Here is a 14,045-nt window from a genome sequence, read left to right as displayed (position 1 = left end):
AGCTTGAAATTCAGGTGAATATTTATTTATGTAATGCATATACAAGATTATATTCTCAGCAATTCTGCCCAGCTATTTGCCTCTCTATTAAAGTGATGACACACAAATTGTAGATGTCCAAATAACCAGTGGTGTTTACTGTGGGTTCAAAAATCATACACAAAAAAAAAGTGAATGGCCTTAGTAACACAGAAAATATATTAAAACACCACCAAAACACATCCTCACTGGGACTATGCACAAAAGATTCTTTAATTATTCATAGACAGACCACATACATACAAAAATTCCACGCTATCTCCATGTTTTCTTTTGTTTTCTTCTACTTGAAACTATCTCCAATGTCAGAGAAAGGAGGGTCCATAAAGGGGCTTGGCACAACATTTCACTGTAATCTTCTAAGTTCTGTGTTTTTCCCTAATTAAGGAACTAAACCTTCAAATCATTAAGGCAAAAAGTAATTTTGGAAGACAACAAAAAGCTGGAAAATGTGTCTTCCAGTAACATCAAGGAAGTCCAACATAAACATTCCCTTGAATATTAAGATTTATATACTTAAATTTGTGATGCTGACTCTTTCCAAGATTTATTTATTAGTAAATTTCTGATATTTCTGATGAATAACAGACAACATGTAAGTGCAATTTTAGAGTCAATAAATAAGTGGAAAGTCACTAGAAAATTCCATCGGGTTTGTGACTGCTAAAATTATGGCCCCAAAGAAAAACACACAGGAACCCAGCAACGAATAACTTAAAGCAAGATAATAGTATCATCTGAATCCCTTGCCTCAGAATCCTTCAGGCAAGTTTCACAGTCCAGTGTATCTATATTTTTTTCTACATAATTATACATCTCTCATCATTGAATTATTGGAATCCATGGACATTTACACATTGACCCAGTGATCATGAAGACAGATCCAAGATACCTATATGAACATTATTTATTTTTCGGCAAAAGACTGTTTCAGTGAATGGGTTTGATTCGGGGCTTGAATGAGGATGAAGGTGGTTGTGGTAGGAAATAAGGTGATGCATATAATGCAAAGCCTTTCTTTTGGAACTTCAAAAAAGAAATACAACAATACAATTATAGTACAACAGGAAGGAATGAGGAATCATACATGCAAACAAGCACACAAAGATTCCTATCAAGCTGTGCAGTGCAACTATTGATTGGGAACAGCAAGACAGCAGTACCTGATGAATAATTTTAAGACATATGCCAAAAAATTTGAAGAGCTATAGAAAACAGAGGTAAACAACATGAAATCTTGTTTGCCTGGATGCCATCTGCATAGAGAACTATGACAGATTCTAGCTAACACTGATTCTACGGGTTCGCTTTTGCACAAAATAATTTTGCAAGTGTTGGCGTTCTTGACACCAGGAAAATGAGATTAGGAAGTTTAATGCGATGAATACCTGGGGGAAAGAGGAAGAGGTTAAGAAAAAGATGAAACCAAGAAAAATTATTCAAACGTTGATTAATAGGTAAGACAATCAAAATGTCAAACACTACATGGATAAATATCAAAGTGCAGCAAGAGAAAATGGATGAAAACAATTACAGGAGACTGCACTGGAAGTTGGACTGAGAAACGTCTACTCAATCAGAAGCATAAACGCATATAGGGAGTCAAAAAAAGAAAAAGCAAGGATAGTTTATAGGTGAGCAAAAATAGGGAACTGTCAGTTTAAAAGAAAAACAAAATCCTCGGCAAAGAAAAGAAAGTTGATATAGAGTTTCAGTAAAGAAAAAACATATAGCAGAAAAGAGTTAAATGTTGTCCCATAGCCTGGCGTTAACAGTCAAAGCTAAACATTAGACTAAATATTGTTTGGGAAGAGCACCAGAGATGTAAATTTCTGCTTTGATGGAGAGAGATGAGGCCACTGAAACACTTAGAGGAACTCACAGCTCATATCCAGAGCTTGTATACTACCAGTAGGATTAAAGCTTAAACACTGCAGAGCTTGAGATGTTTGGCACCACTTTCCTTTACTGAAATACTGGATTTAGAGGCTGTGAATCTACTAAAACTACACCAGCCTACTCAGTGGGCTAGGAACATGTACCTAAACAGGCATGACAAGAAGATGCTGTAGTTTAAATGAAAACGTAAAAAAGTTGGTCCCTTGAACTGATTAGATAGTAACACTCTGGTACATACTATTGACTGATTGTGCAAAGGAATCTGACATTTGTTAGTAATATATTCTCAGTTAATTATGGAATTCTTGTTACAACATGGGGGAATGGGGAGTGGGACAGTCTAAGGAAGTTTCTTTTGAGTTCTAAATAAGTTATAAATATCTGAAATAAATTAAGAATATACTACAGACCTACAACATACTACAGACCTACAACAGAAAAGAGTTAGTGTTCCACTTGCAGCCGTACTCACAAATATGAAACACATTTCTTGCTTGAATGAAAAGATCATCAATTGTTCATTACATGCTTGTCACAAGTAATGTAAACGAACATTTACCTGAACGCTCTTTAATCTGTTGGAGCAGCTCATAATGCATTTCATACCTACAACTTTTCAAACAACAGCAACTATATGTGAAAATGCAAAGTTCACTAAAAAGGTTACATCATTTCTAGGAACTACATAAATAATAAAATAAGGACAAAGAATAACTTCTGGTTTATCAATATGTAATACAAGGAAGTGAAAGGTAATGTCTGTCCTTGATCAGAGTAAACAAAGCACGTGTCACCACATTAAGCTTCAATGAATACTAAATATTCATAAAAATATAATATGCTTGGTTCCAGCTTTCATTTCAAAACATTCAGTGTGCCTATACATCCAAAACCTTGTGTCTGTACTCACAGCTTCAATGTATAAGGAGGATAAGGTCTTGTGTTCAGTGATGTATAGAAAGACATACAAATATATAACCCACAACTCTGATCTCAATTAAATCGCTGTCACTCCACTGATTTTAATGGGAGCTTCTACTGGTTTACATGTCTTTCACCAAGATTCAGGTTAAGTCCATAACATAAACTGATCATACAATTACCGCTTACAAGTGCAGTGGAGATACCTCTCAAGTGGAATGCAACAGCTGTTTAATAAATCACAACAAAATTGCACAACAGCTGAGGACAAGAGCTGAAAAAAAAACCAAACCTAATTCAGCCATCATCTTCAGGAAGAGTTTAGCTAGGAGGGTTGTTTGTACCCAAATGGAGATTTGGAGTAATATCTTATAAGAATTTCATTGTCATATAAAATCAACAGTGAATTTAATCAGAACATTTTCATTACTAACCTGAATTCTCAAGTGTGATTTTATTTTGTTGCAACTGTTGTATCTGCATTTACAGAAGTAACATCGTTCAGTATTTCAATCTGCCCTACAATATTAGCATATTCATAATGCACTTTCCTTTTATTCCTATTGTTTACCTAGCCTCATGCTACATAAACAAAGAAAAATTACCCTTCCGGCAGCTAACCTTACAGAGAAAAAGGTGGAGTTCCCACTCTGAAGAGAAATTGTACGTGTTATTTGGTTTGGATCTTAATCATGTCCTAGGGGTTGTCTTTGCTGATTCCAGATATGAATAAAAAAGCATAAATCTAAATCAAAGTTTTCATTCCAAACAATGTTATTTTACTTTTTTTTTTTTCTTCTTTACTGCAGAGACTTGACTGCTTTTCAAAAAATCATTACCTGCTTGTCCTAAAGGGCTGCTCCCACCTCTTTGTGCAGGGGAAGGATTCAGTGAGCCACAAAATCAGCAAGAAAAGTTATCCGATATGATAATAATGCATTTATCAACACAGAATTTGTTCAGGTGTTACTGATAGAGATATGCTTGGCATGGGCTTACCTGTAGGGGATCCCTCCATGACATGACCAACATAGGGTCCTTCTTTGAACATTGGCCTGTTATCATTTTGATCAATGACAGAAATATCTAGGCGGACTGGACCATCAATGGTTTTGCCACTTATATCTATGACCTCAACTTCAAGCTGTATGAACAAAAAGAGAGGAATAAATTCATTAGTTCACTATCACAGTGAGAAAAAAGTAGGAAAAAAAATAGCTCAGATCAGTGCTGCTGTAACCAGACCCTGCCAAGGATACCACTTGCAGCCCATTCCTTTAGACTAGGCTCAGAGCAGATTTTAAATCTAAGCAAAATAGAAAGACAGATGTACATTCAAATCAAGATACCCCTCGGCAGCTTGAAAACATCACATTCCCTGAAGTATGAAATGAGTAGAGAATAAAAAAGCCCCCCTGTAAATTTGATACTAATCACGTGAAGATTTGGTTAGAATTTGTTTCTTTACATTTTTCAAGCACATTTAGAGCGCACATATAGAACTATTACAGTATAATTGACATCCCCTAATGCTCAGTTAAAAGCCTTTTAAAAAAAAAAGCAAGAATGCATTAGACATTTAATACATTTTCTCAATGATGATGGCATGAAGTATTATGTTAGGCAGTTTTGACAGTTCTCCAGCTTTTCTAATAAGGTATAGAAGGACAGAACAACATATGCAGTCTTATATAAGCAGGTATATATACACACGCACACTCATATCCCAATGTATGACGGCACCTGTTGAACATAAAGCCAACATATGCAGCTGAAGACTTGCTTGGACTTCTTTGACTGCCAAAATGTGAAAGAAAGATTATACCATGTATCTCAGCCCTCCAATTCACTTGCAATGGAAAGTCACAATGAGTTACCAAAACTTTATCAGTCATTAGTGCAAACAGTGCCAAAACTTCATAGATAACAGAAAAGGTCAATTTAGATTGCAACTGCATTCTATACCTGCAGTTCCCTCTCCTCACCAAGATGTCAGTAAAATGCAGCAATAAACATATCAGAGACGCAGCTATCATTTTCATGTACCCTACCCGTCCCCGGACTCAACTCTTTAACAGAGTTAAGCCAGCCAGAAAATGAACCTGAGCACAGACCTTAATATCACCCGCTTGCAGTCTTTCCCTGGGAAAGGGGTAGCAGCAGGGGCTGGAATTCTCTGAGCATTTTGTTTATTCTGTTAATTTATTCTTCATTGCCATGTTTTATACCTGTAAGTTATTTATAAGCTAGTGATAAATCCTACTGGGAAAGAATTAGGTCAGAATTCTAATTCCTTATTAAAATGGATGGCTTCTTATCACATCTCTCTGTATTTTATTATGCTTACAAATACATTCCACTTTTATAGTTCCGTGTGCTGGGTGAAAGTAGGAGTATTTGTTACATGCAAACTATCTACTCACATACACTATGTGTAAATAGTGTCACAGTCCATTTTAACATCTACTCACTGCTTATCCTCGCTTCTCTAGCACTTGTTCTTGCAAGCCTTTCCCAAGACTTATTTTATACTAGATACATAACTTAACAGCTTAAAAGCAAACAAATACCATGATGTGAAGACAACTGATTCAAGTGGCATTAGCACAGCTGAAGCTCAATGGGGGCCCATAACCCTTCAATTTCCAGGGCTTGTTTAACTCTGTACTCTAAAGTCAATGTAGTAATTTTAGGATTGCATATGATGTAATGGGGATTAGGAAGGAAAATGTAGTCTTATTACTGAACTATATTAAAGCTAGATACAGTTTTAGATACAGTTGGAAACTGCTGACAAAAAGATTTATCTTAGTAAATGTTGACTCATTGAAACTATGTTAATTGCTTTGGGAAAAGGAAGAATAGCAATATTTCTCTGTGAAATTCCAGCAAATTCATTTTCAAATTCAAGATAATTTGCTCTTAATCTATCTCTCAATATTAAGTGACAATACTGCTCACTGGAAAGAACAAAGGCTTTGCTAAATTTAAAAAACTATTTCAGCTGCTTTATCAAAAGAGTAAGTCATCTAAAGCAAAGACGTTTTTTTCCCAGACTTGCGCAGATTAAGGAAGAGAATAAGAGATTCTTATTAATGACTGAAATAGATTTACTCTATCATTGCCAAGTACACTTTGTCTGAGACCAACTGGCCAAAAAAGTTGGAATGACAGGTCCATAGGAACGGTTACATGATATTTGCTTCATTTTATTAATATGACAGGGGACTTCATTTTATTATCTTTGTACAATAACTTCCAGGCTTGTCCTAAGCATTGTGAGTTAACTCACCATCTCCTCTTAAATCCACTCTTCTACAATGCTTTCAAAAATAAAAGTCTGCAGCACCAAAATTATGACCATCTATCTTTACATGACTAGCTCATGAAAGAAGTTGCCTTATAGCTTATCTTGCCTGACCAAAAAAAAACCACACAAAAAAATCCATAAAGCCCCATCACCCACAAAACAAAAAACCAACAAAGCAAAGCAGCAACAAAAGTATATTTTTACTTAAGAAAACTCAACACATGCAAGAGAAAGCAGCACTCAAGTAAAAGACAATATTGGCACAAAAACCACATTACTTCGAACAGGCTGTAAATAAAAGCAGGTGGAAAATTAGATTGTGCCTAACTATCAGAAGAGTGAGATTTCAGTCTTTCAATGAAGAAGAAAGGCAGGAAAGCCTATCCAGTTTTAATGTAAAACTTGACTGATGTATGAAAGATATTGCATTCATTATTTTGATAGCAAGAGATTGTAATTGAACATTCAGAAAGTATCTAAGTTCCTACCTGATTATAACAACATAACTCTAAGGAAAAGTGGTAAGTATAGAGACAGATTTGGGCAAATTGACAAAAAAAAATCTGCAGAGCTCTGTAGCTATTTATTATGTGAAAACCTGATAAGATTGACTATGCTTTTTATGTTCCAACTTAAAAGATATGGAATTATGTTCATAATGAAGAAGTTACGTTCATCATAATCTAACCAATTATATTTTCAGGAACACTTGAGGCTAAATCCCAATTTCATTTTTGACAAAAGCATACATGTAAGCTACAAAGGATGATCAGGGGTTTGTGAGAACTGTTACACCTCACAACACAAGTCTCCATGATAGGATAAAAAGCAGACTTTGGATATTGCTTCTCGTATAGCTGAGAAACACTGATAAAATTAAGCACACCAATAAAACAGGGAAAAGTAATATAAAAGCAAAAACTGCAGGGCAGTAATAGATTTTAGCCTGTTTGTCTAGACAAACTTCTTCAATACTCTCCCTTCTCAAAAAGGACTTCTGGACTTCCCATCCAATTTCCCTCACCATATCTGAAGTCAGGATCTTACTTGTCACCTCAAATATAAGGATTTTACCAGAAGTTTAGTAAGCTTATTCAAGGCTGCACAGGCCTGTTAAGCACTGTGTTTTATTTTATATAGTCTTGATTCCTTTCCACTCTGCAGTCAGCAACAACATTTACAGGAAAAGATAACCAGTCTCATTCTTACCATTACCTTAAAGTAATTTCAAAGGTTTCTCTTCACAGAACGGTTGCTTCCGTTTATTTATTGCTTTTGGTGAAACGATTCTGGACAGCCACCTTCCTTCTCTGCATATAAATGTCTATTTTCACTTTGCAGCCAGCCAGCCAATGGCCCACACAAGATTATACCATAGATTTACAGTTTTTCATAAGTAAACCTGGAATATCTTTTAGTACTTAATTATCTTCAAAGTCTAATACAGGTTCTTTAGTCATTAACTGCCTTCTAATTTTAATTTCCAATTTGCTGCTGATAAGAATGTTTCTCACAGAATTCTTCCGGTTGTTTCAACAGATGGTTTTTCTACGTGTTCCTCATACCCAGCTTCACTCAGGCAAGGCGGCCATAAAACCAGTCATTTCTGTGTGTGAAAGCAGGAGATTTCCAGAAACCTGGGTGCCGGCAGCGGGCTTGATGTGAGGGGGCGCCAGGCCTGCTGTGAGGGGAGGCCAGGGCTGCCTTGTGCCAGTTCCAGCTGGATCCGTGCGGTTCCGGGCGGCTCCGCAGCCGCCCCTGGGCAGGGCACAGCTGAGCCCATCAGCGACACCCGTGGTGCCTCTGGGAAACCATGTGTGAGAAAGGGCAAAACGCTGCATGGGTGTTTTGTCTTCATCTCATCCCATTGCTCCAAGCCCCCAAGGTCAACCCACCATGGCAGGAAAAGCAGATGAGTAAAACCCGACCAAAACAGAGGAAATGTGCATCGTCCTGGAACTGGGGCACGCTCGAACACCTGGAAGGAGCACGGCATCACTACAAAAGACTGCTATACCACTCCCTGCCCCAATCTCAGATATTTTGAGGTATCTATAGGTACAGACCACTGCTGGCTTTATTCATCCCTAGCTTGATTAGAATTACTATTGATGATATTTGTCAGGTTTATTTATCATCAATTCTTAAGTGTGGATTGATAATAAAGACAGGCAACGGACTTACAGATCTTTCATAGAAAATGTAGAGCATTAGAGAGTTTCCTGAATGCAGACTTTCTTTTACCCCAAGTTGTAAAACATTTTACATACTGTACAACTGCTATAGGTCTTCTGATTCATTCTTCTTCTAACAAGTATCTATGCAATGCCTGAAAAGTCTTCATTTAGAAATGCAAAGATTGTTACTAGATTTTTGTACTCATCTTATCACAAGGAAGTCCTCACTTCAAACGCAAACGTTCCTAAACTCGATCCTATTTCTTTTCTAGGACATCTGCTAAATATAATCTTATTTTTTAATCAGCCTTCAAATGCTAGTTGTCTCATGCCTTTCTTCAGAAAGAAATAATTTGAAAAGTGATGTAATTCATAGAAAATCACAACATAATGATCCAGTTTTGCTATGGGCTTATGTAAAACAAGGCAATTTTTTAGGCATACTTGTAGTTAAAATAACCAGAATGTAGTTGGTTAAAATAACCAGAAAGTTTCATAATATTACTGTAGTACAAATGTATAAATAAATATATGCCTGCCTTACTACACAAAACCACTGTAATTCCTGTTGCAGAAAATACAGATTTAATTTCAAAACATTAATCTCTATAAAGCCTTTAAAGAATTTCAGGACTCTGTTTTCTTAGTGAAATCTATAAACACAGCAACTGAACCTTCTGTGAATGCTTAAATTTTTCTCTGTAAACCACAGTAAGTTAGGCAATATATAGACTGTAACTGTTTATGGTCTACAAATTGAAGAAAGCAATACTGTAGGAATTAACAGTGGGGAAAGATTCCAAACCAATCATTCAAATAATTTCATTCTTTTCACCATTTTTTTTTAACTTCAGTTAACAAAAGAAGATTAAAGATCAAAACCAATACACAAAAAAAGCATTTTCTTTCAGAACAAGCGTAAGGGTCTTTCTGCATATAAAATATATGACTTAAATATCAGATTATTTCTATGGTGACATTGTTATCCAATTCTACTCAGCAAGTCTGAACCACCGAAATCCAAATTAAGAAGGGAAAGCTAAATTAAAAAATAAGGCGCATGTGAGTAAGATTCCCCAAGCTATCCGTAAGTAGTATTCTCCTAGATAGCACCATATACTTTGCAATGATCCGTCAAACTATAACTGTTCTGTGCCTCTGAATCAGGCAAAAGACTGAAGAGCTTTAGCAAAGACCTCACTAAAATAAAGGTTTGCACTAACCTGTCTTACAGTCCTAGAATTACCCTGCAGTTATTTCATAGTTCCTATTTTCTTAGCACAATTACCTCTCAACTGTGTGCATTAATTAAACAAAAATTTCAAAAAAACCCCAAGACTTCTATCTCCCAAAAGAATGACAAAGGATGAATTCTTCATTCGGTAAGAGTCAATTCATCTTCTTTGTTCGTATCAGACATAAGGCTTTGTAGACACATTAATAGAAGTTTTGTGAAAAGGAAGAGGAATTTAATATTATAAACAAAGATGTTCTTTTCCCATTAGTTTTAAGTAGTGGTCTTAATATTTTTAATCATTAGTCACATAAGTAGACTGAAAGGTCAATGTCAACATCATAGTATTCTGGCTGGTGAGGTGTAACATAGCAAGTTCTTCTGAGAAAGTACCAAATAATAATTATTTAACTCTACTCTTTATATGATTTAACTTTTTCAAATTTCCTGGAATTTAAGCCTAATTAAGTAAAAAACCCAGTGACAGTATGAATGTATGTTTACTTATCCTACTATACTTGGAAGAAAGGGGGATTTAGTTTATGCACTCACACTGGTACAGAACTCTTCTTTGGGGAAGTAAGAGCAAAACAAACTGGAGTGACTGGTCTGATGCTTGATAACAAGACCATACGTCAATAGAAGAACAAGATAAAAAGTGTTTAAATTAATTGTGCGGTAATTTATGCTAAATGTCATTGGACAGCAAAACTGGGTTTTTTGGGGAATGGGAGGGGTCGAGGAGTGGAGAGATAAGCCATAAGAGAGAAGTAATAGAAAAAGATAACATGAGAAAAGATGAAATGATTATGAATACCATTAACCTTTCCTAGAAGACCTTCTCTAACCTGAGTTAAATTCAGGAATACTCTACAGAACTGACCTGACTGTTGTCCCATGGTCTAGCAGGAGGCTGGTAGCACATTGGTGGCAGGAGCTGTCTCTTGCCCACCTAATGCAATTCTGACTGGTCCCCACAACTGCATTCTTCCCAGCTGCAGCTGCCATGAGATCATTCCTAAATAGACCTGTCAAGTCTAGCACAACTCTTTTCTTTCTTTTTGAGAGAAAGAAGGGAGAGGAGGAGAAATAGAAGTACAAACTGCATTTTCATAGTTTATATACTTTTTACTGATAAGAACCTCTACCTTTTCAAAGCTAAAGTTGCATTTGAGCCTGTCAGCAGAAGGGTTTATCTGTATGTGGCTATAAGCCATAACAAGATTCCTATGTTATTTCAAATGATTTTTCTTTAAACAAACCCAGTCCAAGTCAAGAAAGTTGTCTTAATTAAATAATAATTTTCTATGTATTTTCCACATTAATTTTTATGCAGTAAATCTTTCTATTGTGAATACAGAATCACAGAATCAACTAGGTTGGAAGAGACCTCTGGGATCATCAAGTTCAACCTTTGACCTAACACCACTGTGTCAACTAGACCATGGCATTAAGTGTTCGTCTTTCCCTTGAAGTGGGAACCGCTAGAACATTGTCTTTGCCAGTTTACATTCAGTAATTGCCAACCTCCAAAAGCATATTGTACCTGCACCTCCTGTTGGCTTGAGGTAACATCAGAAATTGTCCATCTCTGAAAAACCTGGCACTGGCCATCCAGAAAAGCCACTACACCTTGGGGGAAGGATCTTCCTCAGTGTAAGAAAACAAATCTTGAATGATTAAACTAGTGATAGCAGTACCTGGAGTTTTCCAGGTTCTTTATCCTGCACTGGCAGTACTATGGTCGGTCTTCGAGCACCAGCATGCCTCTTGATTTGCAGTTCACTTTACAGACTATGCCTAGAAGATGCCTTCAGTGAAATATGCTCATTGCTGCAAAATGAAGCTAAAATGCTATCCATTTATTATTTTTTATTCTATTATATTTAATTCCTCTATAGCACTAAACTAAGCAATTATGAATTCACTACCTAATTGTATATACTGTAATGCTATTAGTGTCACGGTAAATGTATTTTTTTCCCACAGCTGTGTGTCTCTGAATCACAATATTGCTAAAAAGGCACTGTTTTCTTGTAGAACATAAGTCCTGAAAATTTTCCTCTGCTGGGAGTATAAAATGATCCCTTTCCTGTAAGCAAGATCACAGAGCAGGAAAACAGGAAAAAAAAAATGTAGAGAATGATGGCATAAAACTCAGAGAAAAGAATACATTAAATACACACTCATAGACAGCTTATACCAAAATGAACCCTGCCTTTTCTGCAGGACAACACAAAACCCAATTTCAAAATTATTTTGAGATTTTCAGCTCATCAAAAAATAAAATAGATCATTTGGGATTTTGTAGCAGCTTTCTCATGTGTCAACAGAAAAAATAAACCCACAAAATGGATAACTTAATCTCATATTTTTTACCACATACTCCTAAGGATAATTTTTAAACAGTAAAAGCAAAGCTGGTCATCAAGCGATAAACGGTATTTTCAGTTATTTGTGTCAGTTTGGAGCAGATAAGATTTACTCTCGTGAGTTCTTGTGACTATTATTTTAAGATTACATATTTTTAATATTGAATATTTGTAAGAAGCAATTCTTTGCACATGTGAGATTCCTTATGATACTCACAGAATATTTAGTTTTATATATAAGATCAAATGCTAGTAACTAGCAATTTTTAAAACCTTCAGCCCATTCTATGCCCTAGATCCACCCCTTAAAATATCCAGTCCCTCTGATAAATGTCACTGTCTAAGGACACTACACTCTGAACAGTCAGGCTGCACAGGAGAAAACTGGGTTTAACTGGTTAGTTATGCAAAAGTGACAGTGAACAAAGGAACAGGGAGCAGGGGATGGAACACACTGGCATCATCACTAAACTCTCTCTTGTGTTGTGCAGGAAACCTCATCCATGCTGTGCAGCAGGGCAGGGCAGGTAGCTGCTCCAAGGTCCTGCCAGCCTGGCAGAGCTTCCCCACAGGCTCTGGGGAAGAACATTCAAAAAGGCTCAAAATCACCATCCCTGTCTTAGAGGTGGACATAAAGATGGTATGAGGTACTCAAACTGATCGTAACCATCCTGATTAATTATGATAGAACTGATGAAACCAACTGATGTAATATAGCAGAGTGTTTCAAAAGAAAAGCAATTACCTAAATAAGATAGGTAAAAGATGGGAGAAGAAACAGAGATGAAATGACTTCACCAAAGCTGTACACCAGACAAAATTTAAATCAAGCTTGAATCTAGGCTTTTTGATCTCCGAATACAAGACTGATAGCTAAATTCTCTCTTGCTGAGCAAGTGCTGTAAAATTACATTTACAAAGGTTATTAAGCTACCAACATACGCACAGTGTGATTTTTCAAAGTGCCTTATAAGACTAAGCAATATATCTTATTAAAATCAAAACACCTTTGGAAGAGCTTTGAAAACCCGATTGTCCTCTCAGTGTCTCACTTTTCCCCCCATTAAGCACTATTCTACAGCCATATAGACACAAAACCACAACTGAAAATAATTTGCTGCATTCTCACAACGGAAAGTTACATATTTCTAAGGGTGTCTCATATCTACAAAAACAGAATTAAAATTACTTTTGAATCATATTTCCCGTTAAATATTATCTATGAGTTTTGAAACTAGAATGCCCACTTCAAAAATAACCCACAGTGAACAAACGAGAAGTAAAGGACATCCCTCAAAACTGTGGAGCAATACAGCTCTTCAAATGTAGCCATGTATACTTCAGACAGACCAAAAGCATTATGGATGATCATATAAATACTAATTAAAATCTTCCCATATCACAAGAGAACACATGTTGAGCCTCTTAAAAAAGGAGGGGGGGATAGAGAGAAGATAAAGGAGAGAAGATATTGGGATTCACCAAAGCAATCAAGTCTAATCACCACAAAAAATATTACAGAAAATCAAAAAGAGAGGAAGTAGAACTGAAATAAAGGATTAAGACATAAGCTGTGCCAGAATATTTAGGTTCAATGTTGCACCACAAGAACAACAAAGACACTTAGATAAGAAAAGATGAAAAATGGCTTTGCACTTTTAAATAGTTCCTAGCAGTATTCAAGCACTGCTCGCGGTTCTTACTGCTTGAAAATAACTCCAAATGGCATGTACGAAGTGGCAAGAGTTTAACAAATTTCATCTCGCAGAAGGATTCAAGAAGCAACAGTGTCAGAGAGAGCCCATAACTAATCAGGCCACAACAAAATTCCAAGATCTAAATGCCTCAGTGACAAGAAAAGTGACTTATTTAGGCATAAGAAATAAAGGTCAATGTAAATGTCGGGTATCTATCACACACGCACATAGTTTTCTTTGTTATTATTGCTTAACATATCTGTTCCTACAAATGAGTAGGATAAGGTCTTGGAAGTCAAGGATCACTCAAGCTTACACCATGCTAGCACAGACGTAACCAACCAGGTTTCTCTATTTTAAAGCAACAAAACAAGGAATTACAAGAGCACTTGGCCA

At 36.2% G+C, this 14,045-nt stretch overlaps 1 protein-coding gene across 2 annotated transcripts in view; it reads right to left on the bottom strand.

Annotated features, from left to right (window-relative positions):
* The window catches only part of CDH13 (cadherin 13), a 484,188-nt gene that overhangs the window by 199,861 nt on the left and 270,282 nt on the right, over positions 1-14,045 (bottom strand). For both annotated transcript variants that reach the window (XM_068411196.1, XM_068411195.1), the window contains exon 6: positions 3,859-4,003. In XM_068411196.1, the coding sequence (XP_068267297.1) occupies positions 3,859-4,003 (145 nt within the window). The remainder of the gene's footprint in view (positions 1-3,858; positions 4,004-14,045) is intronic.

The sequence above is a fragment of the Nyctibius grandis genome, chromosome 12 (assembly GCF_013368605.1).
Source record: "Nyctibius grandis isolate bNycGra1 chromosome 12, bNycGra1.pri, whole genome shotgun sequence".
Lineage (NCBI taxonomy): Eukaryota > Metazoa > Chordata > Aves > Nyctibiiformes > Nyctibiidae > Nyctibius > Nyctibius grandis.
This window is presented reverse-complemented; position numbering and strand designations above follow the sequence as displayed.